General features: G+C 37.8%; 1 protein-coding gene across 2 annotated transcripts in view; it reads left to right on the forward strand.

The window, feature by feature from the left end:
* LOC306877198 (bone morphogenetic protein receptor type-2-like) overlaps positions 1 to 14702 on the forward strand; it is a 75137-nt gene that overhangs the window by 34796 nt on the left and 25639 nt on the right. For both annotated transcript variants that reach the window (XM_079428790.1, XM_079428789.1), the window contains exon 3: positions 1151 to 1321. In XM_079428790.1, the coding sequence (XP_079284916.1) occupies positions 1151 to 1321 (171 nt within the window). The remainder of the gene's footprint in view (positions 1 to 1150; positions 1322 to 14702) is intronic.

Below are 14702 nucleotides of genomic sequence, written 5' to 3' on the forward strand. Positions count from 1 at the left end.
TTACATTAAAAAAGTCACTTAAATATTATTTTAAATAATTTAAGTAGCATTTATGCTTGTAAGGTGTTTGGCCTGTCCCTCACTATGATTTTTCTTTTAATTTGCAAAATGAAGGCAAAATTATATAAAAAAATCACATTTGCATATTCTAAATATAGTCTCATTGTTAAGCAATGTTTTTGGCATAAGTATGCATTTTTTCTATCAAATATAAATAATTTTATTGGTGTCCCCTGATTTCATGTCAGCCCTGTTACCCTCATCAAAAAACCCTTGTACAATAATGCACATTCAAGTGACATCACTTCTAGGAGGTTGCATCATCTCTCAAACAGGATGGCTACACTTAAAACACAAGCATGTTTCTCTCTCACTTCTTTAATGTTCTATTTTTGTTGATTTATGAGGCTTGACTGATGGGGGCCACCATGCTATCTCAATCCTGTTACCATTTTTAAAATGTAAATCTAAACAATTATTTCATACATTTAATATAATCAATATCTACAAGTAAAATCCTTTCAAAGTGTACAATATGTGCTTTTATGAACTTGACTTGGCTAGCAATTAGCAAATTACAGTCAACCTGTTAGTTTTTAGAGTAACATGTTTTGACATTTGGGTAACAGGGTTGACATAGATTAGGTTTGACCCTGTTTTTAAAGATTGTTTAAAATTCAAACATGTTAAAGGTCACCCTCTGTATATTATTGAGCTAATGCCTATATCATTCAGTGGCAAATGAGTTCTAATTAAACTATAGTATCTAGTTACACTTGTGTCGGTAACAGGGTTGACAAAAATAACAAAACATGAGGTAGAGAAATAGTCATAAAATAATAAATGACATAGACTATGATGGCACAATACAATTTCTTGTCATTTTAAGGTGTCTCCATTTCATAGATATTTAAAAGATATTGATGAAACTTATTTTATTTGTCACTTTTTCCAAGTGGAAAAGGCGCAGATTTCATGCAATGACCCACATATATATTTAATTTCACTTATCGTATCGTATAATATATATGATTACTTTTTCACAAATTGCATACCTAAAAATGCACACATACACAATGTTTTTCATCCCCACACATTCTTACAGACTTTGTATCTCATTCACTCAACCATCTGCATCCCTTCTTTGCAGGCTGTTGGGCTTACATTGGCGACCAGCAGGACTGCCATGACGACCGTTGCGTGGTTACTACCACGCCATCACAGATCCAGAATGGCACCTACAGATTCTGCTGCTGCAGCACCAACATGTGCAACGTCAACTTCACCGAGAACTGGGTGCCTAGCCCTACCAGCACCACCCGTAAGTCTTTCAATAACTAAACAGAGCACTTCTTCATCTCTAGGTCACATCTGAAACCTCCACGTCTGCGTCTGAGAGTCAACGCCCGTATTAGATTTCTGTGACGGAGTAGAACTGGTCTTGCAGGATCTAGTTTCATCAGTCTTACACAAATCATGCTGATCACTGTAACATTCTCGTTTCAGTATGTTTTGTCAAATCATCAGATTACAATGTTTAAATCCACATCTATATACGATAACTGAAGACGATAATTGTCATATTAGCTCATTTCTACAGCTTCACTCTGAGTGCCATTTTAATTATTGTAGTATTAAAACTGAAAAGGAAAAAGCTTACTAAAATTAACTTGCACTGGAATGGCCGACAGTAGCATACTCAATTACTAACATTAGAGTACCAATGTGTGGGTGACTGTGATTTTACTGTTGAGAAACACATTAACGCTAACTGCGTTTAATGCATGCAGCTGTGTCTGCAAATAAAGAACGTGGTGCATTATGGGATTGAGTGCTACTTGGTTTAACTGATTGTATAAATCACATTGTGTGGATTGGACTCTGTTTTGTTCTCTTCTACTAACTACTGTATCGACTGTGCTCTGGAATGTTGGATAAGAAAACTCAATAGTCTAATAGTCGTATTGACTTCTATGTAGTCGATTGAAGGTCAGCATCCTCCCGTCCATGAGGTCACGGCTTTTAAAAATTAATGCCCACACAATTGTTGTGAAGTAGCTCTCTCTAGAATTCCCAAGCATTTTTGTCTGAATTTGCACCTGGTCTATTTTCAACATCACGGTAAGATCTGACTGTTGGCCTTTTTCAACATATCCCATGATTCCTAAGTCATAGGTGAACTCTGTAGGTTTCCAGCCATCATTCTTATTTGACAAAGTGTGCATATTCAGCCCATATCACAGTTGTTCTAGTAACTGGTTTGAGTGTTAGTATGCTAATGGGAGTTGATTTGCTCAACAGCCAACTTAGCAGTGCACCCAAGAATTTCCAAATGGTTTGCTTCTAATAATTTGTAAGGGTATAATGTAGGGCCTTTGATTTCCGCGATGTGGAAAACGTGGATGGAATCAGGTTATAACTGAATTTATTGTATAACGCAGAATGTCACAGACTATCTATGGAATAGGTCAGTACATGCATATGAAAGCAGGATATGGACTGGTGTCTGTGAATATTATTTCAATATGAATCCTGTGTGTTCTGCGTGTCTCTGTGTGAATGAATGGCACAGGCACGCTGTTTCGTTTACTACACACATAGTATAGTGTGCTTGACACTTCATTTTTAAAAACGTCATTTTTTTAAGGAGTATTTACCATAAAAAATATTTACCAGGATTTATTTACCAGAAGCAAAAAAAATGTAAATACACTAGACAGTATTTCATAAAAAATTAAATAATTAATTAATTTGATTAGGAATTTGGGGAAAAAATCAAATGGATTTTATAGGGCCCTAATGATTTATCTTCCTTTGTTTTAAAAACCTAAGATAGTTTACTGTTCTTAGCTTTGCTTCGACTGGTCAAGCTAGTCAATTAAGAGGTGTTAGAGAAGCCTGGACAACAATGTGGTTCATTTTCACTTATCTTGCTTGTTCTACAGGGGTTTTGGATATTTGTCAGTTGGTCAGACTGAGAGACCATGTGGCAAACCAAAACTGGGAGACTAGTTCACTAGCCTAAACCAGCAAACTACCTTCTGCACTGAAAAATCTGGAGTTGAATCCCCCAAAAAGCCAACTGGCTATTTGAAATTAGAAATCCAGACTTTATCTTCTGAGTTCATCACACTGAACATTGCAATTCCACCAGTTAGTTTAAACTATGAGTAGTCCTTCTGCTCCTTCAGATAGTGTCCCTGGTTAATAAATACTGTGTGTTTTGCTAGAGTCCAGCTCAGATGAACTCCTGCTTTCAACTAACTCATACAACCTTTAATTTCCCATCCTCGCTCTCCTAGAGCTGTCTAATGCCTTACCTCGGGACAAAACCCCGGCTTTACCTCTTTCTTTGTACCCTCTCATTCTCTTGCTCACCCTCTCAGTTCTTTTTCTCCTTTTGTGTTGCCTTTGAGTGTATCTAAAGAAAGTGCCGGATGGCCCTGCTAAAAGGATAGAAATGAGTCACCACAAACGCAATCAAACAATACAGCAAAAAACAGAGTGAAATACGAAAAAAGAAATCAATGGCTGTCAGACTTTGTAAGAGTGAGTTATTTGCATGCTGCTTGGCTTCTCACACCTCTTTTCAGTGCACTTTTTTGCTGTTAGTCTCTTTTTCTCTTTCTCCCCTAGCACGACTTCTCAAGCGAAGAGCCTTGAGAAGTGCGTTTTGATTTGAGGAATAATGGAAAAATAAAAGGTTTTAGGTTTCTCAAAGCCATCGCTAATGAATGCATGAGTAAACTTTGAAGGCTTGACCCTGGAAATCAACTTTGCACAAAAACATTCAAATGAATCTGTCTCTAAAGACAAGATGAGAGGTTGAATGTATTAATGCAGGGGAGGGAGCCCCATGTTTGGCGCCATGCCTGCATGAAGAGACCACAGTGTTTGAGAACTAAAGACACGGTGTCGGTCAATCGTCTTTCTGCTTTCGAGTGTTACCGGGCAGAATGCCTGTACACATGTGTCTTCTGTATCCTCAGACGGCTGTCCCCTCACCTCCACCACAGAGCTGGTCCAACCCTATTTTTTTTCATGGTACACTGTATAGCAGCAGGGTGCAAAGCAAGGCCATGCTCTACATCCAAACCCCACCCAACCGCAGCTGTCTCTCGCCGCTGGCTGCTCAGAGCGAGAGACACCAGACTGACATTATCAGCAGTCTGCAGCACATGTGAATAAAATCTGCAGTCTTGTGCAAAATGTAGCACTTGCATTGATGGATGATGTCTGCACACGCGCTCTGATGTGTTCCTCGTTGAGTGCGAGGCAGCTGACATCGTCACTTGTTATACAATCCATTTACCAATATTTTCACCCCTCCACCACACAGTTCCCGGCACCGGATGTGTTATTCGGTAAACGCATGGGTTTTTTATAGATGAGTGAAGTGCAGATTTGGAAATGTTCCCTCACCCCACTCACTACGTTGGAGAGCTGCTGTGGTGACTCATTTGTTTTTTGTTTTTTTATTTATGGCAGCTTTTCAGCTCTCAGAAAATGGGCAGCACAACAAAAACACACTTTTAAAGCAGGATTTCAACAGGAGGAGGATGTCATACCAGAACCAAAGGCTGTGACGGGGCAATTATTTCACTTTTAATCCTGTAGAGTTGCAGAAGTGAAGATGTCCTCCGTGTGAACATATTCCCGGGAATGATGGTAATTGTGCGCGTAAGTGTTGCGTTCCAAGAGGGGAATCTCTTATGAATGCCACATGCTTTCCAACCTGTGAAATCTGCAGAGTGAGAGACAGTTTAGAAAGATTAAGGTGGCACGGTTTCTTTTATTTCTCTAACAAAAGCACCCATGCTACACACACACAGATTTAGATGATGCTCTCAGTTGACACTATCAAGCACGCTGTTCTGCTGCATCAGAGGCACATTGTTAGTGTTTGTTTCTGTGCGTGTGCACACCTGCTGACTGTGATGAGCAGTGAGGCTGTAGCGGAGCCCAGCTGTTGTGACATCAACACAATACACTCTAACGATCTCTGTGGGTCACACAGCTGAACCTTTTTAGCTTTTGTGTTTGATTTACAGCACAGACTTTCACACAGGAAGATTTTACAAAGATTAAATGCATTCCCATTAGTTTAAAACTTGTTCTGAGAATATCCAGGGTTTTTTAAATCTTTTGGTTGGGCATGTTGTCGTTTCAAGATTTGCATGTCTTTTTTGTTTGTTTGTTTGTTTTTTTGAATAGTAGCTTCCCAAGCTTCTGTTTGTTGGGCCACGTATCTATCCATCCATCCGTTCTATCATTCTATCCATCCGTTCTATCATTCTATCCATCGTTCTATCCGTCCATCCATCCATCTATTCTATCATTCTATCCATCGTTCCATCCAACGTTCTATCATTCTATCCATCCGTTCTATCATTCTATCCATCCGTTCTATCATTCTATCCATCGTTCCATCCATCCGTTCTATCATTCTATCCATCGTTCCATCCAACGTTCTATCATTCTATCCATCGTTCCATCCAACGTTCTATCATTCTATCCATCCGTTCTATCATTCTATCCATCGTTCCATCCATCCGTTCTATCATTCTATCCATCGTTCTATCCGTCCATCCATCCATCTATTCTATCATTCTATCCATCGTTCCATCCAACGTTCTATCATTCTATCCATCGTTCCATCCAACGTTCTATCATTCTATCCATCGTTCCATCATTCTATCCATCGTTCCATCCATCGTTCTATCATTCTATCCATCATTCCAGCCATCGTTCCATCATTCTATCCATCGTTCCATCCATCATTCTATCATTCTGTCCATCATTCCATCCATCTGTTCTGTCATTCTATCCATCGTTCCAGCCATCGTTCTATCATTCTATCCATCGTTCCATCCATCGTTCTGTCCATCCATCCATTCTATCATTCTATCCATCCATCCATCCGTTCTATCATTCTATCCATCATTCCAGCCATCGTTCCATCATTCTATCATTCTGTCCATCATTCCATCCATCTGTTCTGTCATTCTATCCATCGTTCCATCCATCGTTCTATCATTCTATCCATCGTTCCAGCCATCGTTCTATCATTCTATCCATCGTTCCATCCAACGTTCTATCATTCTATCCATCGTTCCATCATTCTATCCATCGTTCCATCCATCGTTCTATCATTCTATCCATCATTCCAGCCATCGTTCCATCATTCTATCCATCGTTCCATCCATCATTCTATCATTCTGTCCATCATTCCATGCATCTGTTCTGTCATTCTATCCATCGTTCCAGCCATCGTTCTATCATTCTATCCATCGTTCCATCCATCGTTCTGTCCATCCATCCATTCTATCATTCTATCCATCCATCCATCCGTTCTATCATTCTATCCATCATTCCAGCCATCGTTCCATCATTCTATCATTCTGTCCATCATTCCATCCATCTGTTCTGTCATTCTATCCATCGTTCCATCCATCGTTCTATCATTCTATCCATCGTTCCAGCCATCGTTCTATCATTCTATCCATCGTTCCATCCATCGTTCTATCCATTCATCCATCCGTTCTATCATTCTATCCATCATTCCAGCCATCGTTCCATCATTCTATCATTCTGTCCATCATTCCATCCATCTGTTCTGTCATTCTATCCATCGTTCCATCCATCGTTCTATCATTCTATCCATCGTTCCAGCCATCGTTCTATCATTCTATCCATCGTTCCATCCATCGTTCTGTCCATCCATCCATTCTATCATTCTATCCATCCATCCATTCTATCATTCTATCCATTCATCCATCCGTTCTATCATTCTATCCATCATTCCAGCCATCGTTCCATCATTCTATCATTCTGTCCATCATTCCATCCATCTGTTCTGTCATTCTGTCCATCATTCCATCCATCCGTTCTAGCATTCTATCCATCGTTCCATCATTCTATCCATCGTTCCATCCATCATTCTATCATTCTGTCCATCATTCCATCCATCCGTTCTATCAATCTATCCATCGTTCCATCATTCTATCCATCGTTCCATCCATCGTTCTATCATTCTATCCATCGTTGCATCCATCGTTCTATCATTCTATCCATCCGTTCCATCATTCTATCCATCGTTCCATCCATCGTTCTATCAATCTATCCATCGTTCCATCATTCTATCCATCGTTCCATCCATCGTTCTATCATTCTATCCATCGTTGCATCCATCGTTCTATCATTCTATCCATCGTTCCATCCACCTGTTCTATCATTCTATCGTTCCATCTGTGATTCAGTTATCTACTGTTCCATTTTTCTATCGTTCTTTCTATTATTCTATCATTCTGTTCATGTTAATGAACTTTAGTAAAAAGACAAAATGCAAAAAGCAACTGCTAAATTATAGCAACATTTACTATGAGTCTGAGTCATGTCGAAATTGATATTTGAATCCAAAATTCCTCAAATGCAAATCTGAAAGAGCCATTAGATTTTTATTTTTAGTATTTGTAAATCCTATGGATTTTATTTTACTGGATGTTATATATGTTTTTGTGGATTGTATCTGGAAAATACTTTTCATTTACATTATTTTTTCCCCAAAAAAAATGTCCTACATTTGCATCAGGCATGTCGTGAATAGATTCAATGCAGAAAAAAGTTAGCAAACTTCCATTGCATTTATTCAGTCTTTTGGCTTGGATTGGAACAGGGCTGTTGTTATCTGCAGAAGAAGCAGCAGCACACATCTGCTAGTCTCTGGCATTGTACTTCACTGATTTTGTAAGCCGTGCACCTGTTCAGAAAATGTGAAACGCTCTTCTGCTTTTAGAGTCTCTCACACACATTCACTGCAAGCTTCATTTAGATGGACGGTGTGATCTCCCAGCTGAAGACTGTGAGAAGCCTCTGATCGATCAGGCATAGATTAACCTTGGCAGCTGTTTTAATTGCAGAGGGGGAATGATCTCCCAGACACACACACATACCTCTTCTACCTCTCCTCTCTCCCTCCTTTCACACCTCCTCTCCCTTCCCCCCCGGCCATAACTTAGTGAGTTTACACTTTATCCTCCTCTCTGCTGTTCTTCATGGTGACATGTATAATGGCTGCTTAAATCCCGTCCTTTCACACAAGCTTTCTAGGCTGCTGTAGTTTATGATTTTCCTTTTCCCCCCTCATTGTTCGTGATGATAAAGCAGCCGCCCTCTGTTGTATATTATTTTGCAGCACTACACCACAAGAGACTGTGTTCTGAAATGATTTTGCCACAGTTTAAGGCATGTTGTTAGCCTTACCACGTCCTTCCCAGAAATGATGTGGTAAGTTCCCAGCAGCACGTAATTATTTTATCCACTCTAAATGCAAAAATGCTGCAATGCACAGACACAAAACAGGCAGGATATCGGGCCATAATTTATTTTAATACGCTTATGCAGAATGAGATTTCATGGTGGGCGGGGCTATTGTGGCGTGATGCCGCAGTAATGAGAATTTAACTGTCGGTAAAATATCAGTCTGTTACACTTTGTCCTAACCAGCCACAACCATAAGTGACAAGCTGTTCCGATCAACTGTGATTGAATAGTCCTTTGCTATAATGTGAACCAATTTTGTTATTTTTAACTAAAGCTAAAGCTTGTTTTATTATTTAAAATAAAAAATTAAATCGATTGAACTTAAAACAAATCTATTAATATTAAATAAGTACTAAAATGAATAAACTTGAACTAAAAATAAATGAAAGCTAAATATAAATAAAAAAACTAAAACTAAAAAATTAGACAAAAGCATAAAAATGAATGAAATTTAAACAAACATTAAGCCAGAAAGTAATCAAACTGACAAAAACTAAAAAATCTTAAACTGAAATTACAATGAAAACTAGTAAAACTGATTTAAAAAAGCACATAAAATTGATTTAAAATATGCAAATAAAAGCTACTTAAAATATTAATAAATAATACTAACACCGGTGTGAACAGACAGACAGATTATTTGATGATCACACAAACATGAAAATTCTGTCATTTATTCTTACTCGTGTCGTTCCAAACCTGTATGATTTTCTTTCTTCTATGGAACATAACATAAGATATGAAAGTCATACAGGTTTAGAACGGCATGAGGGTGAGTAAATGATGACAGAATTTTAATTTTGGGGTGAACAATCCCTTTAACTGTGATTAAAACCTGAGCCTTTCATGGTCATCCGATTAGAAATCCCATTTCAGAGCTTTTCTGCTTCATATGGGTCATTAGCGCATGTTTGTGTTCATTAGAGATGCATATGAGTGTATGCTGAGGCAGATATCTCCATCATTGTTTGTTTGAGTGTGTTTGGAGCGTGTGCGGACACGTGGGCGACATACAGACTGTGCGGAGGTGAGACTAGATGGCCAAGTGCCTAGTGACAGGGCAGAAGATCTGCCAGCCATCACCTCAGGTTGCTGCTGTTGCTGCTGGATTCGTGCCGTATGACTTTGAGCAGTTGTTTTTTGAGTAGGAGATCATGTATTGAATATCTGCCCCTGGGACTAACAAATGAAAGTAATTAGTATTGAACTTCTCTGCATGATAGAAAATTAAGGAGATAAAGTGTTCTGGATTTCGATCACTAAGATGCTTGTGAAGATTAGAAGCGTATTCTGCGCAAGTGCATAAATGTATATACTAGTGTGCAGTCCTACATACTTAACATGCATTCGTGAGTTACTGTGACGATTAAAAAAATCTTGTAGTCATATCATAGTATTTATCGAAAGGCAAAGATTCTGTCATCATTTACCGGTACTTGCCCTCATGTCGTTCCAAACCTGTACGCGTGTCTTTCTTATATTAAACTTAATAAAAGATATTTTGAAGAATCCTGGTAATCACTTTTACCTGCTGAATACTTTTATGTTGCAATAATTTCACATTCAATCTTCAAATTAATGTACAAACAACATTAGCACAGTATATTTTTAATATTTGTGACTGAAGGCCAGTATCACTGATGCCAATTAATACTGATTTCCCTATAAAAATGGTTTCCCCCTAATATTTAACCATTGACTATTATTCAACTTTACATTATAATTAAGAGCTATCAATTTTAACATTTATTAGACTTTAAAAATAACTTTAAGTGAACTTGAAACAATCTTCAAACCTCTTGAAACAATCAGAAACGTTTGACGTGTAAATTGAGTTTGTGTAGCTAGAAATGGTTTTGATCACATGTCTGGCCTAGGAGAATGTGGAAAGCACACAAAGAGGAGACGAGTCGGCTGAACAGAAGGAGGTGTTCTCTTTATGTCACACTGATTCGGCTGGAGGAACGTGGCGGGTGGTGTAATTGATGGGACTGTTACGGAGGCCGTTGCTGTGGCGCTGGGCTGAGACAGGCCGACGGTGTCTGATTCATGGCCGTGTCAGCACTCTCTCCACCGGGGACCCCAGATGTGCTGCTTCGTGACAGGGGTCACAGAGGTCAGCAGATCTGGGGTCACAGGGTTCACGGTCACAGACGTGCAATCTGCTGTGAGAAACCTGCACATCAGTCTACAGATGTCTAGACACTCAACAGACCCGGTATCTTCTGATCGAAACCACAAACAGGTTTTAATTTGAGACCGAAACAGCATTTTCAAAGACCCCATGACCTGACGAGTGCAGTTTTCTTGTCCTGTGTTGATGTATTTTCTATTTACACACAAAGTTTAGGCTGAAAAAATAGGGCTTATGAAGCCTTTAAGAGCGTTGTTGTCTTATTATTTTAATGATTTCAGTCAAACTGTTTTAAAATGACATTCAGATTTATACTTTGACCTCTTTTGCTGTTGGCCTTTTGAAATCATGATCCTAATGACAGTTAAAGTGTTACAGTAGGAGTTTGAATTCTTGATATTTCTTCTAGTGATGTCTAACGATTAATCGTATCCAAAATAAGTTTTTGTTTACATAATATGTTTGTGTTCCGTGTATATTTATGTATACATAAAAGCACACACACAAAGTATATATTTTGAAAATATTTACAAGTATACATTTATATTATATATAAATATTTAATATATAAACATAACATATTTTTCTTAAATGTATACATGTATGTGTTTGTATTTGTAAATATACACAGTACACACACATAATGTTAGCAAAAACGTATTTTGGATGCGATTAAACGAGATTAATCGTTTGACAGCACTAATTTCTTCGCATCTATTATCTTATGTCAAAAGAGATCTCTGTCAAAATGAAACATTTTCTTCACTTACATGTTAAGATGTCATGGAAAACCTGACAATATCAGGTTATATCTTTAACTGTAACTTTTAGGCCTGGAAATGAATACAATCTATTTAAAACATTTCTATAGTGAATACAACATTTTCTAGTTATGCTTAACCCTCGATTGCTATATAATATATATTTATAATACATTTCTACTAGGGCTGCACAATTTATTGTTTCAGCATCGATATCGCGATGTGCGCATCCATGATGGTCACGTGGCAGGATGCGTGATATTTAGTATATTGATACGTTATATTTATACTGATCGTTTTTTGCTCACACAGGTGCAACAGCTACACTGGACACGACAAAGCAATCGTTGCAAATCATTTGAACTGTCAATACGTCATAAATAGAACGAGGCAGCTGTTTACTGTCGGGGATTTGTCGTGTCGCGCCTAGGGTTGCAAAAAGTTGGAAAATTTCCAGTACATTTTGGAAACTTTCCGGGATCTTCCTGGGATTTTTGTAAAGTTTCCGGAAATTTACCGGAAATTTTCCACCCCTTTGCAACCCTAGTCGCGGTATCCTTGTAAACACAATTGCTTATGGCTTAGGTGAAGGTAAACCTTTGAGAAAGAAAATGGATGTGTAACAGTATATTGGTTCACAGCAGTTTGAGGCTTTCTGTGTCATGAATGTTAATCAAACAAAACACGTAGAGAAAAATCACTTTTGTAGTTTTAACAGATTTATTAGATTTAATTTATACAGTGAAGACTATGCAGTGTCGTTATACTTTTGATTATTCAATTTCTGTACCTGAATACTGTTAAGACTTACCTGAAAAAATTATATTTCATTTGTATCTTCATTCTATTATATTTAGCTTGTAATGTGTTTATTTCCTATGCTGAATTACTCACCTACAAAATCATCTCAATCATTGATTTTTTTTTTTTCACCAAATAGAGCTATTCAAGTCATCTGGTGTGTTTTGTTTTTTTATATCGCAATATATATTGCAGAAAAACAAAATATCGCCCTAATTTCTACAGTGAAAATACATGTTTCTATGTATGTTTAAAGGGACCATTCACTGTTATATTTGCTAGAAATCTCCATATGAATTTTATTTTATTTTCCTGAATGATGAATGACTGCAAAGGTCATTTGAATGTAGTGGTCAAAAGGTGTGTGAACTCTGCTCCATTCAGTCTCTGTTTCTCACGTTTCTTCAGGTGTGGCAGGTGCAGCTGTTGTAGCGAAAGCAGATCCTCCTGCAGCATAGCCAAATAAACTGGCTTCCTCTCTCTCTTCCTCAAACCCAGGATTGTGGTCGCTGTGTTATGCTAGCATAATGTAAATCATAATGACCAACAAAAGGAGCGGTCTCGTATCATCTTGAAATGTCTCCGCCTCCAAAATCTGTGGCCAGCGCTGTAACTCACTTATGCAAACGAGTCTGTTTTTGTCACCATTTCTCTTTTTTATTGAAAATCCAGTCACTTTCCATGAGCTTATTTGTCAGAGTGGTGTGAATCGCATTGGGCTCAGACGGCCGGGAGTTATACAGCAGTCGCCATGAATAAAAAATGAATAAAGAGGAACACTGAATCAGGGGTGAGAGGATTAAAGCCATCCGTATGGAATGAGAAAGAAAGACACAGAGAAGGAAAAAAGAAGGACAGGAAGTGAAAGTGGAAGAAAGGAGTAGGTTATCCACAGAGGAAATGCCTTTTTGACTCGGGCGCTGCCAAACTGCTAACTGCCGGAAAGCGCCTTCCTGATAGGCGGAAAAGAGCATCAAAGAGCCTCTATGCAGCTACTGTTACAAAGACAAGAAAAGCCAAAAGTCAAACAGGAAAAACACCATGTCACAGTGGAACTAGATATCCCTGTTATATTTGGACTCCTTCATCCCATTCATTTTGATGGGACACATTCCCGCTGGTTGTTTGCCAGTCAAAATGTAATAGTACCGTAAATATACCGTAATGTTCCCAGCCCACACTTTTGGCAGGTCAATGATGCTCTAGATTTCTCAGTCTTGAGTAAATGTTTAGATACTGAATCATTCATTTGGATATTCAAACTTTTGTTCTGATAATGATGTGAATTTTGCTCAGACCCAAAGTTAAGAAAAATTATATATATATATTAAATGTATAATAAATTCAATTAAAAAAAATTATAAAATATATATAAAAAATTCACTATGAAATAAATATATATTTTTTTAAATAATACGTTGTTGAGGGACGGAATTAAGTTTTTTTTTTTTTTTTTTTTTTTTTTTTATCTTGATTTTTGTTTGAGAACGACTGTATTGCAGTGTTTTGTCTTTTAGTGATGCTAGACATTTATTTCCTTTACAAGTAGAACCAGCAGTTTATTTCAGTAACACTTTATTTTAGGGTCTCTTAACTAGTTGCTTATTAGCATGCATATTACTAGAATATTAGCCATTTATTAGTAGTAATTAAGCACATATTAATGCCTTATTCTACATCCCTAATCCTACCCAATACCTAAATTTAACAACTACCTTACTAACTATTAATAAGTAGCAAATTTGGAATTTATTGAGGGAAAAGTCGTAGTTAAAAGTGAATGTGTTCCCTATATTTCTGCTTCCTGTGATTTTTATGTGAAATGTATCTGCTTTAAGAGAATTGATTGTTGGTGACTAAACAAGCACATTTTAAGGATGATCTTGTTTGTGAAACCCCATAATGATTGCAGGTGGAGCACTTTCCTATTTGATTCTGGTGTGTTTGTTTGTGGTTTTCTCACAGATAATCCATTGCCTAGCTTTATCATACAGTTATGGTCAAAAATATCAGCACCCTTGGTAAATATGATCAAAGGCGGCTGTGAAAATTAATCTGCATGGTTAATCCTTTTGATCTTTTATTTTAAAAATTCACAAACATATAACCTTCCTTTGGATAATAAGAATTTAAAATGGGTGGAAATATCATTATGAAATAAATGTTTTTCTCTGATACACACTGGCCACAATTAACGGCACCCTTTTATTCAATACTTTTTGAAACCTCCATTTGCCAGTTTAACAGCTCAAAATGTTCTCCTATAATGCCTGATGAGGTTCGAGAACACCTGACAAGAGATCAGAGACCATTCCTTCATCCAGAATCACTCCAGATCCTTTAGATTCACAGCTCCATGTTCTCTTCAGTTCACCTCACTAATTTTCTACAGGGTTCAGGTCAGAGGACTGGAATGGCCAGCAGAAGCTTGGTTTTGTGCTCAGTGACCCATTTTTGTGTTGTTTTTGAGGTTTGTGTTTTGGATTATTGTACGGTTGGAAGATCCAAACATGGCCCATTATAAGATTTCTACAGTATGGAGGAGCGCAAAGTCTCTAACATCCACCAGCTCTGTGATGTCGTCATGGAGGAGTGGAAGAGGAATCCAGAGGCAACCTGTGAAGCTCTGGTGAACTCCATGACCCAAGAGGGTTAAGGCAGTGCTGGAAAATAATGGTCCCCAC

The sequence above is a fragment of the Barbus barbus genome (genome assembly GCF_936440315.1).
Source record: "Barbus barbus genome assembly, chromosome: 11".
Classification (NCBI taxonomy): Eukaryota; Metazoa; Chordata; class Actinopteri; order Cypriniformes; family Cyprinidae; genus Barbus; species Barbus barbus.